Below are 23,408 nucleotides of genomic sequence, written 5' to 3' on the forward strand. Positions count from 1 at the left end.
TGCTTGAGCAGCCAGGCTGGGCTGGAGGCAAGTGACAGCATGCCCTGATGCCAGCCAACAGTCCCACCTTTACTACTGAAGCAGTGGCTTAAAACATTGTCCTTCTTAATGACCCAGTGAACCCCACCTAAAAGATATTTTCTGAATTAGGAAAGTGAGTTAGTCACGTTTAAAGTGTTAGGTTAGACTCTAAAGAAGTATCATAAAAGTTAATGTCATAGTAGCTCTTACACAATAGATATTGATTGTTCTAATATCAGGCCTTCCAGAGAGGACTGATGCTTAACATTTAACCAGGGGAAAATTATATATATTTTATATCTCATTTAAAGCTGAATCATTAGAACCAGAAGAGCAGACTTGGGGGTGGGAAGAAATATGACAAATGTCCATGGATCAGACAAACTGAATTGTTTTTATTGAATGCAAACAGTATTTGTCAGCCGCTCTTGAGAAGGATGCCATAGGAAGATAGTTTTCCATATCTCTGACAGAAATGACTATGGTTGGAAGTTAGAAGATTTTTTTTTTTTTTTTTTTTTTTTTTTTTTTTGTTCTTGTTGTTACTGTTTGTCACAGGGACTAAGACCTGTCCTGGATTCATAAAAGCTACTGCCTAGCTCTGTAGTTTTACAGCTTTCAAAGAGGATGAGAAACTAAACATATAATAAATGAAACATCTGTTGACTTTGTGTCCAGTGAATTTGCACATTATAGAAGGCTGCAGGATATAAAAATCTTGTATTATAGAAATCTCATGGCTTACTATTGTAGGCTGACTCCAAATTGCTGGGTAGGTAGAGGTGGTCTTGGTGGAGGAATTTTAACAACAGGTGGCAGTTTTCCCTTCTGTTTCGCCCGAAGATTTTCATCATGTCTGCAAAAATCAAGAAATCATTGATTTTCTCTGCATCACAGCTGACGAACTGCATGTACGAAGAGGTACCATTTTTGTTCAAAATACTAAACTCCTGACAATAGTGTACATGCTGCAGGTCTTACAGAATTTACATTTAATTTAATGTAAGAATTAGGGAATGTTTTAAGTAGTATTTGCGGAAGAATCCTTAAGCAAGACACAGAAGAGTTTTTCGCTTCAGCCAATGGAGTGCACTAACATAAAAAAATAGGAACACATTATAATTTAAAGCCTATTTGCTACACAAAATATAACTTCCCTCTCTTTTGCAGCCATGCAACCCAATTTATAACCTTAGAGCTGTAAGGTACTTTCTGTTATTCCCTATTTACAAAAAAGCTGTGTAAAAAACCAACAGTCATCAATAACAGTCACAATCAAAGCTTCCAGTTACTTTCATTCAGCACTGACATAAAATCACTTCCTGTCAGTACATCAAAGCATTTCCATGTAAAGCATTGAGTTGTAAATACTGTTATAGACACTAATACCAGCACTTGACAATTTTGGCATGTATACCCTCTGCATGTCTTTTTCTTTCCCTCTCCATTACTCCTCCCTAACACACATACATACACAACATAAAACTAATGGATCTGCTAACAATAGATGTATCCATAAAGTTTAAAATCAATCAACTCTTTGCTGATTGTGAATGCTCTTATCAAAAGGAAGTCACTTGATCTGTTACAATATGCAAGCAAAGACGTCAGGATTGTTATTTTTGCCCATGAACATTACGTGGTACTCACAAGCAGTAACAACATATGGATTGGTTTTGTTAACGCTCACAGAGAGGCTGCAATTATATGAAGAAAATGCTCCAAAACTCAGATGTAGATGTTTCAGATCTGTAGAAAACTATATAGGGTTCTCCTCTGTAAACGTGAAAAACTTTAGCATGTCTTTCATGACAATGCAGCTTTCAGAATTAAATCCAGCCAAGCACAGATAGGTAAATTAGACTTTGAATCATTGAAGAAATAGGATTAGATTCTGCTTGGAATACAATGAACATGACACAACCCTACCTGTTAAAAGGTGAGACCAAGTATTTGAAACTTGCCACTTACTGGATGACTTCTTGAGGAATATTAAGCTGGTCATATTTGAGATGTTCTCTCAGGTCACTTAAATAGTTCAAATAGGTTATTTTTTTCCCAAACTTATGGCTAAAAAAAAATTGCAAAGAAGTATAAAAATCAGCATGAGAGGAACATTTATGAAGGGTTTAGTTTCCATTACAAAAATGTAAGTGCTGATGCAACTCAAAATTAGACTGTAATTGAAGCAGTAGGAGACATAAGATGTATTTCATTTCATATGATCAAACATATACAGTGCATGCCTGAGAGTCTGATTTGAATAAAAATAACTGACTTCCATCTGAATGTTTTGTGATTTGCATAGATATGAAAAACACTGCTTTAAACTACACTGAAAAACAGCTTTCACATAGCATTACAAGGCTTGCTAACAGAACTGTTAACTTCTTTTAGGTGGCCAACAGACCACGTTGGTGTTATTTAGGTATTCCTCCCTACCAAAAGACAAAATAATGGGACTGTAGACAAAAACTATAAAGTAGTAAGTGACGGGCAAGACTTTCAAAGAGTGGACAGTGTATACCCTTGAAGTGCTGGGCCATCATTATGTATCTGTTTTGGAAAGGGCTGCATAGCTTCTAGGAAACAACTTGAATAATAAGGCTCTTTTGACAAATTGCACAAAACAGACTTTCAAATTTGAAGTACCAACTATCAGTAGTTAGGTCTTGAGTTTCAGTTACAGGTGATCCAAAATAATTTCAAATTTTTCTGCAATACAAAATATCTGTCCTGTAATGAATTGTCAAGAAAAGTAGTAGGTGTTTACGATAAAAACCGTACTTTGCTGCATGTTACTTTGATAACAAAACTGGAGAAAAATTCTCTCACAGTAATGAATTTATCATTGAACTGTCAAACATATATACACACTCTCCCTCTAGTGGGAGATGGTACAAATGCAAGTTCCTTCAGAATTTTAGGAGCTTTTAATTGCAAAGTGCAAAATTTTGCTAGCAGACAAGTGATTTTGTAACTCTGATAGCTATCTGTCCCTGTGTGTACAACTTCAGAGCTTTTCAGCTTGTCTTTTTTCCAAGCATTATTTTTTTTTTGGCCTGTGATTTCAAAAATATAAGTAAGGGCTAACAAAGAATTCTCTGTAAGTGACTTATGGACTTTTCAGAGTTTACTCATACTTTCAATTATTTTCTCATAATACTTGGTATTATTATGACACAGTAATTATGACATATGACAGGTCATAACAATCATTATTATTATCCCCAGTGTACAAATTTTTGTTGGTCATGTGGTGTTGTTTTGTTTGGTTGGTTGCTTTGTTTTTAACGAGTAGAGTATTACCAGATCAGAGTCAAAACAATTATCCAGGTATACAGTGGTAAAAGTTGAGTACAACCAAGAATACCCAATCCCGACGAAAGCAGGGTGTTCAGCAAGATGATCATGCATCTAAGGTTACAAGTTCTGGTTTGAATTTTCTATGCCAGATACAAATGCTTAAGTTTATCAGTATCACTCATTTTCACATCCAAAATAAACAAGGATTTAAATGCCAGCGTATCAGTGTAACATACTTTTGTAAGAAAACAAAAAAAAAATATTAATTTTATTTATCATCTTAATATCCAGAGAAAATGAATACTTGAAAAGTAAACTAACTTCTTATTTTCTAAGTATTATCAGCCAATTATTATTCTAGACAAATAACACGGTGGTTATCCACCTGTGGGTCCACTGAGTGCATTAACACCCAAGGTATGTTATTCCTGTCAAAAATTTGAAGTGCAAGGAGGGTTATAAAAGTATGCAGCCAAATCCTGGAGCCAGTACTGGTTCCATGCTGTGGTATGATCACTGAGTACACCCAGACAACAGCTTTCCTTCCCCACTAAGCTTTGTTCCTTAACCACACAATGCCTGGCTTGACATCTTAGGCCTGAAGCTGACTTCTCGATACTCCACAAATCATTCTCAGCTGCGTCTGAGAAAGAAGTTGGCCATGTCTGAGTCTTTTAATACAGATTAAGAATGTTTCTGTTTCCTTAAAACTTCTGACATTTCCTACTTCTGTCACACTTTGCTCACCAGTGGTCTCTGTCCTGGATCTCTGGCATTTATTTCACTGCCAGTCAAAATAAGTATCTACAGTAATTCTTCTTGTTTCAAGAACAACAGATTCCAGAATGATTTCAAGCTGTAATTATTTTTTTATTTTCACACGCTTCTTGCATGTTCCGTTCTGTCTAGAATTTAGATTTCCCCTTTATAATTAAATAACTTGCTGCCATAACAGACATCAGTAGTTCGTTCGTTATAGTTTCTCGAGATAAGTTGCTTTATTCCTTTAACCATGAGGACATTCATAATATATTTTGCAAAATGTTAGAATTTGAAAGTGACAGAAGTTCAGGAGCAAAATCTTAAGAAATCCCAACCAACTTAGCACTTATCAGTATCCACCCATTGTTGCTGGTTCCATGTAGCTACTACCATCGGTTTCTACTACGCAAAGTAAAAGAATCCACCAGTAAAATATATTCAACATTATACCCTCCATCTCCAATTCTTATGGGTACTTCAGGGCTTATCTATTAACTTTGAACACACGAGTAGCATCATTCCTATTCATCCCAGCATTTGAGATCAGATCAAAGGTTAAGCATTCATTATCTGCTTTACCATACAACCCAGTAACTCCAGTCAGGGACCCAGTTCTCTTGTGCTAAGTACTGTTAAACAGGACAAAAAAGTCATTCATGGGCCACAGAATAATTACGTTTTAAAGTGGTGTTTACTTTAACATACCAATGAACCTACTACATATCGAGACTGCCTTTTCTTAGAAAGAAAAAATCCTCTACCCTATTATTCATAACCAAGCTTAAACTCACCTGACACAGTAGTTCAAGGCAATTTAAATGGGTGTTGTGCTGTTACCTGACATATTTTACTTCAAGCTTTTTAAGAGCGAATTATTAGAGAACAAATCATCCTTAAATAAACAGGAAAATGTGTTGAATAACCTGGCAAGTACCTTATAAGAGGTTTAAAAATATTCCACAGAATTTTTATGAAGTTCGTTGGATGTACAACATACAGTGCTTTAAGATTTTTCTTATACCTAGTAGAAGAAAATGAAATTGTTAGAACATTTTTCAATATCACAGACTGTAGAATTGAATAGATACAACTGAATGAAAGCTATTATTACAGCAATATCATACAGCATTCTTAAAAAGACCTAATTCAGAAGATACTCAATATAAAATGAATGAATAAATAAATAAATAAAAGGTCAGTTTTGATGATACAATAGTATAACATTCCTAAACAATGTCTGTTGTCTTGAGAGCTTAATAACTGGAGAGCGGAAGGGAAACTACGAGAGAAGTGGCAACTTGAAAAAAATTGAGAAGAAAAGGAAGAGTCATAGAAACTGACTTTCCTTCATTTCCCATTATTTTCTTCTTAAAAGAGTTTCACACTGGAGAAATTTTCTAAATTTTCAGATGTAAAATCTACATCTAATCTTTTTCTTTCTTACTACTTTTGTCTTGCTTTGGTCATTATTACCAAAGTTGACACAAATTACACATTGTTTTATATCAGATGGTCCCTTCATTTAAAACAAAAGACTTTATTACAGCATTGCCTGATTTTACAGTGTTATATCATGGTACTCAACAGATCCTAGTAGGCTGAAACTGAAATGGAAACCAGGCTGCACAAAAAGACTCTGATTTTATTCAATCTTAGTGCAAAATGAAATTGAGAAAACACATAATCAAATACCCTGCTTTTCTATATAAACTGTTTCTTATAGATTGCTAAGTTTTATTCCCAGTAGGGAAGCCTCCTCGGTGTTCACCATTCATTGCTAAAAAAACAATCATTAACTATTAAGAAAAATCTTCATGTAATGGGTTATGGTAAGAGGAAAAAAGGGTCCAAGTCAGCAGTTACAACAGCTTTTCCTTTTGGGTTTTAACTGGGCCCATATATCTTTGAATAAAAATAGCATTGTTTTTACAAAGCCAGTATCTTACACAAGCAAGAACTATCCTCCTGTGCAACAGGCACCACTGTGGATAAGAATTCAAATTCAATGATAAAAACTAATAAGCAGAGCATCTAAGGTGTTTTACTGATGTTTATATTTTAAGCCTTTTTTGCATCGTGAAGCAGCGGTCATAAGCCATTACATCTATGGAAGTTTACATACTTCACATTTTCCTGAGCTGTAATTAAATGCCCAAAAGACTTCAGTGAGCTTCTGCTTAAAAACAAGACCTATTCTTTTGAAACTATTCCAGTTAAACATTTACTTTCATGATGCTAGCTAATTACTATCTTCCTTTGTACTTTCTTCTTTTCTTTCTTTTATTTGATCCCCAAAACACATGCATGGAAGAGGTCTGAAAGGTGCTTCCCACTCCCCCCCCCGCCCCCCCCCCATCTGGCTAGTACAGCTGAACATTTATGTTGTGCTGTAAATACCGCTGTGAGCTTCTCAGTGACAGTATGCTAAGAACTTCATTGTGTATAAAATGATGAGTGTAAAGTTGTCTGCTTTTTCCCAGCTACCTGGTTTTATCTGTTCCTCTTTGGTTGTCCTGCTTTCTGGGTTAGGATGGGAGAACAGAGAAAACAGATTTCTGGCCTAACCCAGTCACACTGTACACCAGAGGTATTCGCAGGTCAGAAGGCAACAAAACTGAAGAAGATATTACCCCTCATAATGCCTCTCCCCATAGCACTGCTGTAAATTAGTTTGGGATTGTCTCATAAGAAAAAGAATACAATAGGGTAGGCTTCCAGTTCCTTACAGTGATTTATTTTCAGGAACCGTCAGAGTACAGCAAAAACCAGTATTGTAGTCCAAACCTTTCACCAAATACAAAATACAGGAGATCCCTTGCCTTTATTCTCCCTTACCCTATTTATAGAAGCAATAGATGCATTCTAGTAAACATATTCAGAAACCTACTAGAAAAAAAATAAGCTTTCTTGGTCTGTTGCTGAGCCAAGAGCAGTCTCTCATGAAAGCAGTTAGATGCTTCAGATGACACCTTCCCACTGCAGCTCTATGCACAACCTAATTTTCTTGCATAGTGGATTTTAGCGTTTCAGAATGCTACTGGGTAAGATTCAAAAGACTGAGCTCTGGCACTAGACAACCAAGTGTTTTTGTACATATTTCAACTTCCATTTTCAAAGCAGGGTGGTGTGCAGTGTGAAATGCTCATGTATTTACATTCCAGCTTAGTCTAGAAACACCCAGTAATCTTTTTCACAGTGTCTTTTTGGAGATTTACTTCTTGTTCCAGCTCCCAAATGGAAAAAATCAGACATGTACAAACCATCTCCCCAGTACACACACAGTTGTACACTTCCACTATCAGCAAAGAGCCATTTATGTATGTTCTTGCTTCCAGTCATGTTGCTCTCTTGAAGCCAACTTACAAAACCAAGTAAAACAAGTAACAACTTGCAAACAAGTAAAAGCCTAACTCATTTCAACAGGAACTTACAGTTCCATTGATAAGTACTCATTTTCAGAGAATAAACATCAGATATTTAGTTTTCACTTTTGAAATGCTATATATAGAGAAGCTTTGGCCTAGACCACACCACATCCAACCCCCTAAAAAAGAAGTCATCAGCAGTAGCCATTGTTGCTCCAAAGGACAGGCATATACAAAGCGCAGTCCCTTCAGGCTTTACATATAACAAACAATGAATGCCACAAGTGATGTGTGAAATGATCTGTTAGAAACTAATCTCTCCCTTTTCATATAGACCCTAGCCTTAAGATGATTAAAGGTTCACACACAACTGTGAGATAATAGAGAATGATGGCTAACGGGGTGCCACAGGCTTCTTGTTAAATAGTGCACAGAAAGGCAGCGCCTCTCAGTTCTTGATCCCAAGGCTTTTCATATATTTGTATAACCATTCCAGCACCTAGGACATTTGTTAGTACTTTACAGAAGACATTTATAAGAGAACCAACAGACTGAGATAATTACAAAAATTTGCAATGGCAAAATAAACTCAACAGCTAGCTGCGGGTGGATCGGGATAAATATGCTTCCTTCACAGAAGTTAGCTACAGACATTACACAAAAGAACGAGATGTTGGAGACATACTTTCTGTCAAATTCTTTGTAGGCAGTTTGTAACCATTTCAGAGATGGTTTATTCAGACTCTTCAAGCCATAGTGAAAGTAGACAACCATATAATCATTCTCTACATACTGGTCCAGAGTATACTTCAAGTACCTGAGAAGAAAGAGAACATTTTAATTTTAAGACAGTTTACTGGATGGGATTCTTAACTGAGAACTAAATGTGCTATTTTTGCTCTGAACACTCATGACTGCAGATTCATGCTTGCTTCAATGTATTTATCAAAAAAGTTCGTCTTGCTTTAGTGACAGTGTTGTCAATAATTCCACCTCAGTATAAAGCATGAAATTTAAAAGAACATAATTAATTACAAAAATGATGGTGTTCACAAATCACTAAAAGATGAAGACAATATGGGACTGTGCTTTCCAAGAAATACTTTAAAGGATGCATTTTAACTGACAGTGACTTCTATTTTTGCTGTTTTTCTGGTCTTTGTAAATTCCTTTCTATTAGCCAAGTTTTACTTCTCAAAATAATGTCTTTTTTTTTTCCTCTCAATTTAAACCATTTTAAATTCTCAAAAAAATCCATTAACCCTAATTACTGCTAATTACAACTGGTTACTGTAAACTGTTTTCTTGAATATGTTTGCCTTTCCCCTGTTTGTGATATAGGGACTACATTCATAGATCATTTCCTTTAAAACTAATTTAAAGCACTACACTACTTATCCCATCTTGAAATAATACTGCATGTTTTATAAGAAGATTTCTGTACATTAATTCTTTTATGGTATAGCGTAAGATGCTTTTGTCTTCCCTTTCTCCTGCAATTGAAAACACTGTATGGTCTATTACACAGCTCAATGATTCAAATAAAGCAATGATGGAGGAGTACAATCTGGCCTCATTTCTTGCTGTGTCAGATTTGAACTTTCTCAAGTCATTCTCAATGCTACCTTATTATTCTGCAACAGAGCCCCAGCTATCATTCTTAACTGCATGTAAGCCTTTTTCATTCAACAAAATAGTTGCCAGTGACATTTATTAGGCTGTGGCTATTTGCAAGTATGAAGGACACTGAGTATTCACCTATGCAAAAGCAGATAACTTCACTGCTACACTGCAATCCCACAGTCTTACTGATCTAATTATTCACCCATCATACTGTAAATCTTAAGAGTGAGAATAGTCTGGGACAAGGAATGCCACTTCAATTAATATAGTGCTGTTTTGATCCCTGACTTGAGTATTAAATGGTATTTTAATGGAAGTAGTGGTAACAGTTGTTCAAGACTTGGAAAAAAATAAAGAAAAGAGTCTGAAAAAAGAGTCTGAAATAAAAATATACCTAAACAGATACTCTTACATAAAGAGAGCCTCATGTTTTATTTTATAGTATGCAAATTCCTTGCCACATTGCATACAGAAAGCCTGTACTTCTAAAAATAATCGAGAGCTTTGTGGGCATAAAATAAACAATGTTTCTGTACAATTACCTGTTCTATGCCTGTAACAGAATTAGAGGGACATTATAAAAGCTTTACCAAATCAATTCTCTAAGTGATTTAATCACAAAACACCTGCCAATCTGGATCTACTCCATATTTTTTTCCTCAAAATTCAACATCTTAGGCTAACTACTATCAAGTGATCTACTCTAACAGATCACTTGATAGTTACATTGGCAGCTTCACATTCAGACATTTGCCTTCAGTTCTCTCTCTTAGCACAGACTTCCAAAGCGAATTTGATGTAGGCTCAGATACAGAAAAACATTTAAGAGTTCAAGTCCAGAAGAGTCCTAGGGCTGGAAATCCTAGTTTCATCAAGGTGCCTCCCTGCAGAACTGAGGAAGGTTTTTAGATCTGATAATGTGGATTGTCACACTCCTTTCTTTGGCATTTCCTATTAATCTGTGCAGGTAACTCCTCCAGGTTAGGTGCTGACTGGTGTGGCTCTTATTCTTAGGTGCTAACGCTCCCCATGTGTTACACAGCAAGCTTTGGCTTAAGGCTGTGGAGATATGCTAGGTGTGATGAGCACACAAATGAAGTAACATGGTCTCAAACACTCCTCTCTGCTTCTCAAAAGTTGAGATAAGAACACTTCTGTCCTTCACAAGGGTGATGGGTACTGATGGTTGAAAGGTGCTCAAACATTTTGGCAATGGTGGCTGTACAAGCACTCCAAAAAGATCTAAAATACTTAATAAGAACAAGCATTTCATGGCAGAACAGATCTCATTGTAATGACGAACTGTGAGTCCCAGCAGAAACATGTCCTTGCTGCAGCAAGTTTATAAGGAAGAACGTGATTTTACAGTTACATCCTCTTTTAAACAAAAAGAAATATTACAAAGTGAGATATAAGAGAGCTAAGTATAAATAATATTGTACTTAATGCAGGCCATTTTATACAAAGAGGAAAAACACTAACATGTAAATAACAAAAACTTCTTGTTAAGTGATTTAGGAGCTGAAGTATAGCCAATTAAGGAAAACCTTGCTAGTCATGAGAACATACATATAGAGCACTAAAATACCAGAATTCCTCCTCTCTTACTGGTCTTCATCATAAATTCCATTTTAAAATACTATCAGAATTCATTAATAAAATCATGACACCAAGTTAATTTCAGTACACAGTGCATTGCTTCTGCTAGTCAATATTCCAAGTGAACTAACTGATGGTTTCATCTACATTTCATTGATTTAGTATTAACACTAGTAGGTCGTGCATTCTTTTTTCACTCTCTGCCTCCTGCTTCTCTGCCCTGAAAGCTCATTCATCTGGAAACAAGCTAATACAAGTTCACACATAAAATGTAAAGTAGTCCACACAGAAGATTGAGAGAAACTTACTCCAGCAATCTGGTGTGATTGAGCTGGTGAGAAGGGGGCATACGGCAGCAACTGAAGGTAATCACCTTCCTTCCAGAATTGTCATCACCTAGTGAACAAAACAGTTAGTAAAGACAACACTCACTTACTTATGCAGTGAGACCTCAGTGATCTGAGGGAAAGGCTTGTATCTTCTGATATTGGGGGCTACCTTTGTATTTCTCAGCTCTACTCAACACCCTGTGAAACTCCATAATCAAATAACGTTGCCTACAGAAATCAGTTTGGCCACCACTGTAGTGAAATGAAGCAGCTGCTGGGCAGCTGGAGCAACTAAGCTGAGAAAGTCACATTCAAAGGGTGGCTGGTAGTATGCAGCTCCTGAAAGAGTTAAGTCCTCTCACAGAATTCAGGAATGGAAGAAAACAGGCTGGCTTTCTCTAGTAGTCTTAGAAGTGACATTTTTAAACTCTTCATGCCTTATTTCTGGAATTTATAAAAATACTGTTCTGCTACACACACTTCTGGCATTTGCTTTGTCAAACATTTAAGTCAATATTTTAACCAAATTAAGCTTTCTTAGATACTTTTCCAAAAGCACTGCTACATTCAGATCCAATCTAAAACAATAAACAGGGCAAACACCTTTGCTTTTTATAATCTGAAGATCAATAAGACACCATCCTTTAGCCCCTCTGGCAAAGCACGTATTGTTGCACTCCATTTCTTTGTACTCTTCAGCTCATGACAACTTCACCCTTGCTGTCTCCATAGACAAGGCTGGTGATCATGCCAATGCCTACCCAACACTCAAGTTCTGCTGTCTAGAAATCCAGACTCAGAAGTAAAGCAATGATCATACTGAAGGTAACTGCACTGAAGACTGTGAGGTGTTAAGATCTTAACATATATCTATATGAAAGATATCAATTCTATTAAAATAATTCAGAAATATATCAGAAAATCATAGAATGGCTTGGGTTGGAAGGGACTTTAAATATCATCTAGTTTAAAACTATTTCCCTTTGTCCTATCATTATTTGAACAAGCAAAATGTTGCTCTCCATCTTTTTTATAAGACTCCTTTAAGTATCGAAAAGCTGCAATAAGGTCATTCTGGAGCCTTTTCTTTTTCAGGCTGAATAGCCCCAGCTCTCTCAGCCTTTCTTCATAGGAGAGGTGCTACAGCCCTGTCCTGGTTCCAGTTAGGACAGAGTTAATTTTTCCTCATAGTAGCTGGTAGGGTGCTATGTTTTGGATTAGGGTGAGAAGAGCGCTGATAACATGCTGATGTTTCAATTGTTGCAGAGCAGTGTTTACACCAGGCCAAGGACTTTTCGGCTTCTCGCTCTGTCCTGCCAGCGAGCAGGCTAGGGGTGCAGCAGGAGCTGGGAGGGGACAGACCCAGGACAGCTGACCCAAACTGGCCAAAGGGGTATTCCATACCATCTGACTTCATGCTAAACAATATATAGGGGTGGCTGGCCGGGATGAGGGGCCGGCTGCTCGGGGTTAGGCTGGGCATCGGTCAGCAGGTGGTGAGAAATTGCATTGTGCATCACTTGTTTTCTTACACATTATTAATACTATTATCATTATCACTATTATTATTATTGTTATTATTATATTCCTGTCTTAATAAACTGTCTTTATCTCAACTCACCGGCTTCACTTTCCCGTTTCTCTCCCCCAACACAGAGAGGGAGGGGGGAGGGTGAGCGAACGGCTGTGTGGTGTTTAGCTGCCAGCCGGGTTAAACCACAACAAGCCCTCTGACCAACCTCATGGCCCTGCTCTGGACCCGCTCCAACAGGCCCACATCCTTATGGTGCTGGGGGCCCCAGAGCTGGCTGCGGCACTCCAAGTGGGGCCTCACAATGCACAGCAGAGGGGGACAATCCCCTCCCTTGACCTGCTGCTGGCCATGCCTCTGTTGATGCAGCCCAAGGTGCAGTTGGTCTTCTGGGCTGCAAGCGCTCACTGCTGGCTCATGTCGAGCTTTTGGTCCACCAGAACCCTCAAGTCCTTCTCCGCAGGGCTGCTCTCAATGAGTTCTTCTCCCAGTCTGTGCTCATGTCTGGGATTGCCCTGACCCAGGTGCAGCACCTTGCACTTAGCCTTGCTGAACCTCCTTAGGCTCAGGTGGGCACACTTCTCGAGCTTGTCCAGGTCCCTTTGGATGGCATCCCTTCCTTCTCTTGTATTAACCACACCACTCAGCTTGGTGTCACCTGCAAACTTGCTGAGAGTGCACCTGATCCCACTGCCTATGTCATTAGTAAAGATATTAAATAGCACTGGTCCCAGTACAGACCCCTGAGGGACACCACTTGTCACCAGCCTCCACTTGGACATGGAGCCATTGACCACCACTCTCTGGGTGCGGCCTTCAAGCCAATTCCTTATCCACTGAATGGTCCTCCCTTCAGTGGACCAGGATGTTTCAACTGAATTAATATTTGAGACATTATTGGTCTAATTTCAATACCCAAACTAAGCTATATTTAATCCTTGCTTCTATTTCCATTAAAACATTGAAGTTTGGCTTTGATATCAGTAGAGTACAATAAAGTTAATAATTTGCCTTTTTTTAGATATTCTTTATAATTGTTGTTCTCCTTCCTCCTCTCTATGTATGTATGTAGCTGGAATGAATAAGCGAGAATTAAAACAGGGCAAGTTAACTCTATAACATAGTAACTTAATGAATAAAAAAAAAACCTTACATTTCTATGACAACTGGGTAGAAAAGCTTCACTTTGTATTACTGATGTTGATTCAAATTACATGATCTGAATGAACAGAGTATTTCCCAGCTTTAAAAACACACAGTTTCCATGAAAACCCACCATTGACAGTCATATGCATCCCAGAGGTCACAATGGGACAGTATTGGGTTTTATTATTATTATTTTTATTTATTATTATTATTATTATTATTACTTCTTCTTAAAGCAATTCTGTTTGAGGTGTGGGAGGAGAAAAGGGATGGAAGACATGAGATTAACTCTTAATGACTTTTCACTTATGAATGCCGACTGGGAGACATCTTCTGCATTATAATTTCCAAGCCTGTGTTATCACCAGAAACCATACCCATAACCCTTCCATTGACTTGTCAAGCTCCATCTTGAATACCAGTTAGGTTTTTCTGGTTCTTGCTCATATTGCTCAATGCTTTGACAACATGCAGCCTTTCTTTCTCAATTCCAATCTAAGTCATAGCAAGTTTGAACAAATTTGTTTGTGGGACAATGACATGACTCAGGTGAAACAGCTCTTCTCCTCCAGTATTGTTTAGCATCCTGAAGGAATATCTAGGCAAGAATCATATCACCTCTCAGCCTGCATTTTGCTGTTTACAAACAAGTTAGATCTCCATCTTTTAAGAGTCTCCCTTCTCCGATCTAGCTATTTTCTACACTGGTCCAGTCTTGAATGCATCTTTCCTAAACATGTGTGAGTTAGCTTGTCAAGGTGAAGAGTTAGGTAATAAATTGCAGATGAACATCAGACACAGAACTTAAAAGATTTTCTAATAATATTAACATCATCTTTACTGAAAACCAAGATGAAGTATTAATTTAATTTGACAGTTATCGCTGGATTATCTCTGATGTCCACCCCACTCCCATTTCACAGATCATTCTTCTCCTTTTTCTCTCTTTATAAAACCAAAGAAACTTTTGCTATTTGCTCTAACATCCTTTAAAGACCTAACTCAGCTTTACTTTTAGCAATTAAAACTTTAGTCCTGTAGTTTTGACTTCCACAACATAGTTTTCCCTGCTGGATGGTGACTTTCTCCTGTTCTTTTCAGGTTGGCTGCTTATTATTATTTTCTTTCTTGAAGGTACTTTTTCATCCCCCATGGTCCAGTGCCCCCTGCCACACTAATGATAAATTCTGACTCCTGTGTTAAATAAGGTGCTTAAGCACCACTCAAGGAAAGATATGCATAACAACACAATTATATGTACTCAGGTACACGTATATATTGCTCTTAAATAGGCCATAATTTTAGTTCCTGAAGTTATATTTAAGTGTCTTATTTGATGTTCTCAGAGCACTTACAAAGGCATTATAATGTGATAAGCATTAATATGAATGATGTACTTAAATTAAATTAAAACATTAATAAAAGATTGCTCTCTAAATCATGACTTGTTTGTGGAAAAACCGCTGTGTTACAGTACACTGTGGAATATTTTATTTGTTAGAGACAACCATTTTTATGAGCAAAATAAATCTAAAAAATGATTCCAGTTAAATTACTAAATGAGTCACTAATTGTTACTGTCGGTTGCATTCAACTGTCTGATTTAAAAGGCAGAAAAAAAACACCTACCTTTATAAAAGAGTGCAAACAGATACACTTAGAACATGTATAAACACCATTTCCTAGTTTCAGTGATGGGAAAATTAAGCCAGAGTGGCTTTGTCAAAACTACCAGCAGAGCAGAGAACAGAATCTTGTTTCCCCATCACATAGAGCCATCAGGGCAACAACCACAAATCTGAAACACTGACTGAGAACCTCAACTTGACTAAAAACTAAATTAAGCAGTGCCAGGTTCCCACTATTGGTGACAGATAATGAAGGGAAGAGATGGCTATTTTTGCATAGGCATCAATAGTGCTTTGAAAAACTTTTTTTTTTTTTAAAAGACACATGAAGTGTTGATGCAAAGCCAAGCAGATCTCCCTTGCCCTCCACCAGAAGGGCTGTGACCGAGCACCCTGCAAAATTCCTGTCGCTCTAGAGTGTTTGCTTCTCAATCTGAAACAGTTTGAAGCCCAGGACTTTGGGGACACAACTTTTACCCAACCACGTGAAAGTGCAGTTTGAAGGGTAAAGTGGGGAACAGCATTTATAATTAACAGAGTGCAATTTGAAGTATGCTGATTTTAAACCAGCACAGAGTATGCATTTGTTCCACAAAACCTGTATTTTCCTCGTACTTGGAATTAAACAAGTTAGAACAGAAAGATGCCTCAACTCTCTACAGAGGACAATGCAAAAAAAAAAAAGTGCAATTTCAGCTTTGTTCCTTGATGTTTTACTTTCAGGTCAAAAATATAGTTTTGTATTAATCTACTTTATTCCACATTACCAAACACTTTCAGATGATAACCTGTTCTACAGTCCCTGGAGATGTGCTCCTCCCCTTATCCTTCTACATGGTTTTTGAGCTCCAAGCATTCCAGAAGCATTCCCAAAGATGGAGTGTCTTAACTGCGTGGGCACCCAAACTCCTCTAACCAACAATCTCTATCTTCCTGCCCTTATCTTTTTCATGTTGGCAAATCCCCTGGCTCAAATTCTGCCCTCATGCACAAGAAACATCTGATAGATTTCTCTTGCCCATGGACAGGAGGATACTGCCTCGATGTCAGTCCCTTGGTATCATGCAGACCCATTCACAGGTAAAGTACGTATATACAGAAATCTCAGGCAGTCTCAGGACTGTGCACACTGCTGAGTCATTTCTGTGAGCTCAGCCCTGCAAAACCAACCTCCTCCTCTACACTTGGTGAGTAAAGAGGAGTGTGAGAAGTGCAGTGTCCAGAATAAGATTTATGCCCATTAAAATACAAGATATCCACTGGCATTTTATTTGTGTGTATTTCTCTGAATCAGATATGATTCATACATCACTTTTGATATCAAACTTTGCAGTACCAAAAAAAAAAAGTTACAAGGAAGACAAGGAAGGGCACGTGAGAAAAGGTATTGTTCTCCTTTTTAATTAAGAATTTGGATGGCACAGCACTTACTGCTTCTTGCAAATTAAGTTTTTTTTTCCAATGATACAGATCATTCCGATTTGCAAACAAGATCTTTTGAATGCTGCAATTTTAGTATGACTTTCTAAAAGCCTTTATTCTGATGATCCTAAACATTACCATTTTATAAGTGAAAAGTGAAATATTTTTTTTCACTGAAGCTTGTCATTATCAATTGCAATTACAATTACACCACAAATTATCAACTACAATAAAACAAAGCGAGATCCTAAAGTCCATGGAAGTTTTGCCATTGGTTTCAGCAGGAGTAGAAGCTGGGTCAAAATCCAGGAGACATGCTACAGCAGTGAAAAGACTTGCTCCTGTATCCGTTTCTTTCACAGAATTTAAGCTCATGAAAATTAGTTTAAATCTCAATTACACTGTGATAAATGGTAAGACAAACTGTGCTTTCTAGCCTCCTCCTGCTCTCTCTGATTCAGAGAAATATGGGGTTGCGAAAAGGCCATTATTAAACTTCTATGTTTTGCCTAGGCTGAGTAATGGACGGACAATAAATACACCCACAATTAATACCATATGGGTCTTTGCCCATCAATAATGACAAACTTCTTACTTGGCTAAGAAATACACAGGCAAGATAACTTTGAGTCTCAACATTAGAGATAACAGCTGAGTCTCAACATTAGCAGTAGAAGCTTATACCTTTACATGTAGAGACTTGAGTCCTCTTTCTTCTGGCACTGATCACCCTGGCTGATCATACGAAAGTACATTACAATGGATATTTTAATGCTTCAGCTTTAAGATGGCCAAAAATTGTGATAATGAGCCAGCTGTTTATCCTTCAGGACAGAGATTGGATTCCCCGAATAGATACTAGGAGTGACATCAACTCTAAATGCCAAGTCAACCCATTTTGATTTCACAAAGTTCTCTTTTTGTATCCATCCCTCTGAATGCTCCTCAGGTTCACCCATTTATTTAGAAACCAATTTTCTGTAAGAGGATGGCACCTGCACTGTACCTGTCTAACTCTGGAAAGTGCTGAAATTGTAATTAAAATCAAGTATATGCTCAGGAGGGTTCCTAAAAAGGAACTACTGTAAGTGAATATTTCAGAGATTTCCTGCATCAAGACCCTTATACGTTCACTTTGGAAAATAAATATTCCCCATCAGAGATTCCTCCATGGGCAATTTTTCTTCTAAATTTTGACTACGAAATACTTTGCCACAGCACATTTTCTTCAGGCCTAATGAAAGCAAAGGGACAGATTGCTTTTTGGTGTAATTAATTATTTACATTTCATCTGTGCTGTTCTTAAAGTATGGAAAATTAGCTGAAATACCAGTGAGTTAAAGTCATTCCTGAACCTAACCTCTAAACACAGGTACATCTGGCTGATTCTCTGTATTTTCTCAGATTCAGCAAGAAAACATGTCCATATATTTTGATGAAATTAACTCTGCTCTGTCTTTAAAAGTGACACTGTTGCAGGCTGATGTTCAAAAGTGAGAAAAGGATTTGTTTTATTTGACATTCTGAGAAGGAAGTAGTTGGAGAAAGAAGCAACAGAAAAACTGTCTCAATGTGGAAAATCCAAACTCAATTCCCGCCTGAAGGATTTGAACCCATGTATTTAAAATGACAACAACCAAATGGTTAGGACAGGCTTCCTAAAGTGCAAAGCCCACATTAACATCTTCTCATGTACTGCAGATAAGTTACAAAGCCCTCAGTTTCCTTTTTGAAAAGTGTCCAAGTCTTAGGCCTCTCCAGTTGATTTTTTGTTTTCACCAAAAGGGTATTATTCATGATATAATGCCAAAGATAACAATTTCAGGAATACCCTTTGGAAATACGATTTACTTTGTCCATTTTTTTTTCTTTTAAGAAGAAAAGTTTTAAACACAGTTCTTTCTTGTTGCACTGCAATTTATATACTACAAATCTGCTCCTGAAGGTATTGCAGGAAGTGGCAAAGCTGACAATGATATGGCCTGAACGTTATAAAGACCCGTGTCTTAGTCTTACTAGGTAATTCACTACTGTTTCTCCTTACATGTCACAAAAACTACATTACCACTATCTTTCACAGTCTGATCTACGTAGCACAATTTAAATCAGTTTCTAATTCACAAGTCTAAAATCATAAATGTGCTTAAAATGAAGCTTGAAGAAAAATATAGTCAGTCTCTCCCAAAGAACCAACATTTCAAATCTTTAAATATAACCAGAAAAGCAGAAAAAATGATAAGCAAAATACAGAGTTAAAACAATAACACACTTTACTTCCATTAGAGAGTTTAATCAAACACATAAGATGATGTAACTAGTAGTTAATGAAAACATAAGCATCGGGGACAGACTCATTCAAAATCATCACACATTAAAACAAAAAAAAAAAAGTACTATAAAAAGTTATCAGCAATGATATTATAGAAGCAAACCATAGAAAAATGGGAAGCTTGATACATCTTATATGCTTATATGTCCCTTCCTTTTTGCCACAAAAAAAAAAAAAAAAAAACAAGTCTACTTTCTTTTTAGGCAACAGACTGAAATTTCTCCTTAAAGATGGAAATAAAAAGAACCAGCACTGCAGAACTGTTCCATTTACATGTGCTTTGAATAGTCAGCTGCACTTTGGTGTTAATGAGATAAACCAACATAATTAATAAAAAATAATTAAAGCTTACACCTTTTAAAAATATTCCCTGTTTTTATTTAATTGTTTCACACTGTATAAATAGAACTCAGAAATCTCCATTGCACGTAGTCAAACCTATTGTTATAGAAAGCACGTACAAGTCAATTTACAAGAAGTGAAGAGGAATCTTATTTTTTTTTAATAACTTGGAAATTAGATCATTGTAAAAGGTGGGTAAATCACTGCAAATATTTTCACCTGAATTCTTTCTTTTTCTTCAGTCACTTCAAACAATACATCCCATTGTCTTTCAAGGACAGAATTTAAACGGAAGGAACAGCTTTTAAAATTGCTTTAAAACAGCCATTCCAAACACTGAAATTACACTTTCTATTTTTCAAAGAGATTATTAAAATCATAATAACCAAGTATTAATCATTTTAAAATGATTTGTTTCAAAAGGGACGGGCCTCTTGCAAGATGGGAAGGAGATCTGAAGAGCTCATCCTTTCCTCACTTGAATGTAAATCCAGAAAGCATTCAAACCTGACTCCACTCCAGTTAACAGCAGGGATAGGGAGGTCTCCTTTTGTGGAGGTGAAGCATGCCTTTGGATGGTATTTTACCTCCTACATGTTTCTGCATGCGTATGCACACCTCTATGTTCCCATCCTACACTCTACTATCAGAATTATTTTACATGCACGTATACTGCATTCTGAAGCACAGTTCCTGGCTTGTGCTTTGCATTAAAATTGTCCAGTAGACTTGCAAAATCCAATCATATATTTCTGACTGAAATGGCAGCTAAAGTCACTCTTTTCCAAGCTTAGACAAAGACTAGGGGACATTTTCCCTACAAAAGACTGCTATATTAAGGCAAAAAACATCATAGAAAATCCAATCTTTCAGCCAAGATTCATCTTGTGAATACCTCCACTTACTTCAGCAAATTTATACCAGGAGCATATCTAATGTTTGGATTGTACTCCAAGCAAACACTGATATGAAGGAAGTTCCAAGAAGAATCAATGAATGCTACCACTACCAGGAGGTCTCTTTAAAAACCACTATTGTTTTCACTCCAGACTACACTTAAGCACATTCCCATTTTCTAATACAGGAATAAGGCAAAGGCATACACATAAAATGAAGGCAGTTGAGACTGATCTGGAATGGACAGGTTGGTTATCACTCTGTCCCCACCACATGTACTCCGTTTCACCAACAGTAAAAGTGATGATTTTTAAAAGGAGCTGTTCCAGTATATTTCATCATCTCATCTAAAACTTAACCCTTTTTTGAGTTCCCCCACCATTTTAACTCTTCCAAGTCAAATGGTAGTGTCAGTCTGCGACTATGGAAGTTGTGGCTTTTGTTTGCCTAGGCAATAAGTGAACTTTTACTTACTCACTTTTCAAAATGAGCAGGAAATGTCTTATTGGTCAGTCCAGCAGAGATTACTAGGACTGCCAACTTGTTCCCTTCCCCTCCAGTACAACGGGACAGAGAAAACAAAATTTTTCAAAATGCAGACCCAGGGGTTTCAGCTCATCATCAGGCAGGTCTGCCTATAGCTGTAAAAATCATAATGATTCCTCCCAGCAAGATAAACACAAAAGGACCCTTTAGAATTACCACCACTAAACCAGACAAATACCAAGTGCTTCTGACTTCCAGGGCAGCTTTGACTGAATGAAAAATGAGGACCAACAACAAATGTTTACTAAATAGTTGTGCATGATTAAAGCTGAAGCAGTAAATATATGGCCCATCACAACTGGATCTTGAGTATACTAGCAGGAGAAAAAAAAACTCTTAATAATGTTTTAAAAGAGAGCTCCTTCAGTAGCACTGCCTAATAAAGCAGATGGGAGAAGTTCTTAGAGTGATTCTGGTGTATCCAATGTGTCTGTTAACACATTATTTCACACTTCGTCAGTTTGATTTCCATGATTTCATTAATAACTCTTGGGATTTCCTCCATCCCAAAATGGTGCTTGAGCGAGAAACATCCTATTGGGCTAGTAGGCAGTAGCTTTTTACTCACAAGAGTGTGGATGTTATTCCCTTGTTTATGGATAGGAATCTTACGTTGGGGTGTTAGTTTTGATGAAGGTAAAAGGTAATTATTATCCTGTGTATAACTAGCTTCAAGAAGAGACATTAGTATGGGTAAAATTCTCATTCCACTACAGTCAGAAGTCAAACGACAACAGTTTTTCCTACCCTATTCAATCAAACTTCTTCAGAGGACTGGTTTTGCTGAAGGTCATACTCATCTGGATGACATCCTGTTTATGGCTCAAATTCAGGAAGGTGAATACCTATAACTTGAGTTCATCATTTTCCAGAAAAACCACAGGCCCATCATGCCCACTTAAGTATGAGGTGCAAAAAGTTTGTACTATTGTGCAATCTTAAGCTTCATTAGAATGAGCGGTGTTAAAAATTTTTATTTCTTATTGTATTTTTTTTTAGTTCAGTACTCTGGTTATTAATATTAGCTTAACAATTGTGTTAATTCCCAACATAAACCAAATGGATAAAAAAAAGTAATGTATACTTTAAAGAGGTGCTTTTATTTCATAAATGTGCCTGCGTGTCCTGAATATTGCCAGAAAGTTTTAAAACTAAATAACTGTAAATATCAAATGATCCAATATTCAAATATGTTATGTACCCATAACTTCTCTCCATATCACAACGTAAAGTCAGGTGATAAATGTAGTTAACATTTATGTCAACCGTTTCCTTTCTGCCTTTTATTAGTTTTTATACAGTAACCCATATCTCTTTAGCTGCATGCCCTTTCCTGAGCAGACTAGAAAAATGATTACATGTGTGGCTTCACAACACTTCAGGTTATTCAGAAAACAAAACAACTTGTCACTGAAATAAAGTACAGCTCTGTTACAGCCACAGTTAGGACTTAGATTGTAATATATTGTTATGGTTATATTTTAAAGCAAGATTAAGCTCAAATATTTAGCTCATATGTCACCTTTAGAAAAGCAAGGGATCACGTTACTATTCAACTACTTTTCAGGATTAAGGCTGAAAGTATTAGCATGATTACAATGCATCACCTCAAGGAGTACAGTGAGAAAAATATGGTAAGGGGTTTAATAATGTGAAGTCATGCTCTTTCTCCAAACATACCTGCTAATTGGATGATACCGTGTCTTGCAACATCATAGTAGGGGTGATTGATATTTAGCTCAGTATCCTCAAATGGTGGAGACATAAATGTTTTTTCCTGTCCTGACTGTGCATCTTCTGCTTCATCTTTCTGCAGTTCTAAAGAAGCAAGCAAGAATGCTTAAGTACTAGTGAACAAAGAAAAACTTTTGCCTCTGATGAAATATTAAGGGGGTAAATTTTTCCTCAATCAAAAACACAGGCCTTGATCACCATTTGTTTCATTTTCGGTTCAGTTTCTCGCTCTTTCTCCACTCTCCAGTGTGGAAAAAACAATCTTCTAATAACTCAAAGCTACCTTCACATCCTACTTAAAATTAGTATCTGCTGCAATGCTCATAAAAATCTTGATAATGACTGGACAGTTGGCATGCTGTGACCTCGCTATTCACAACTGCTGTTGTTGTCTCATTATTTCCTAGACTCTCACAATCTGCTTGTTGTACCATCTACATCTTCTTGTCTTTTACTTCAAGGTTGTCCAAACGGGGAAGTCAAAGTTTCAGTATGCTAATGCGCATTGACAACTACTCCATGTGTGCACTGTCTGAAAGCAGACTTGCAAAAAGATACCTTGCATGAAGGTATCAAAGTGAAAAAAAGCCTCCATCTTAACTGCATGAAAATCCACCATTTTCTTTAAATCCTTCAACCTTCAGAACCTGCAATAAGCAAAGCAGACAAATGTCGATCCATCATATAGTCCAGCTAGAGGCCAAGCTAAGGCACTCAAAAGATCATCTCAAGCCCAATGAAATCAATAGGCATCTTTCTCCCCTCGTGTCCCCCCCCCGCCCTGGTAGATTCTGGACTAGATCCTCAAGTTAAAATCTACTTTGCACT

At 37.1% G+C, this 23,408-nt stretch overlaps 1 protein-coding gene across 20 annotated transcripts in view; it reads right to left on the bottom strand.

The window, feature by feature from the left end:
* The window catches only part of ARHGAP8 (Rho GTPase activating protein 8), an 84,474-nt gene that overhangs the window by 36,310 nt on the left and 24,756 nt on the right, over positions 1–23,408 (bottom strand). For 12 of the 20 annotated variants that reach the window (XM_083821084.1, XM_083821078.1, XM_083821089.1 and 9 more), the window contains 6 exons: positions 22,527–22,664; positions 10,985–11,072; positions 8,140–8,271; positions 5,024–5,110; positions 1,993–2,091; positions 767–877 (listed from right to left, as the gene is read on the bottom strand). In XM_083821084.1, the coding sequence (XP_083677210.1) occupies positions 767–877; positions 1,993–2,091; positions 5,024–5,110; positions 8,140–8,271; positions 10,985–11,072; positions 22,527–22,664 (655 nt within the window). Of the gene's footprint in view, positions 1–766; positions 878–1,992; positions 2,092–5,023; positions 5,111–8,139; positions 8,272–10,984; positions 11,073–22,526; positions 22,665–23,138; positions 23,228–23,408 lie in introns of all 20 variants that reach the window. The other 8 variants (XM_083821083.1, XM_083821092.1, XM_083821087.1 and 5 more) reach the window with 3 other exon arrangements.

Source organism: Anser anser, assembly GCF_964211835.1.
Source record: "Anser anser genome assembly, chromosome: 1".
Classification (NCBI taxonomy): domain Eukaryota; kingdom Metazoa; phylum Chordata; class Aves; order Anseriformes; family Anatidae; genus Anser; species Anser anser.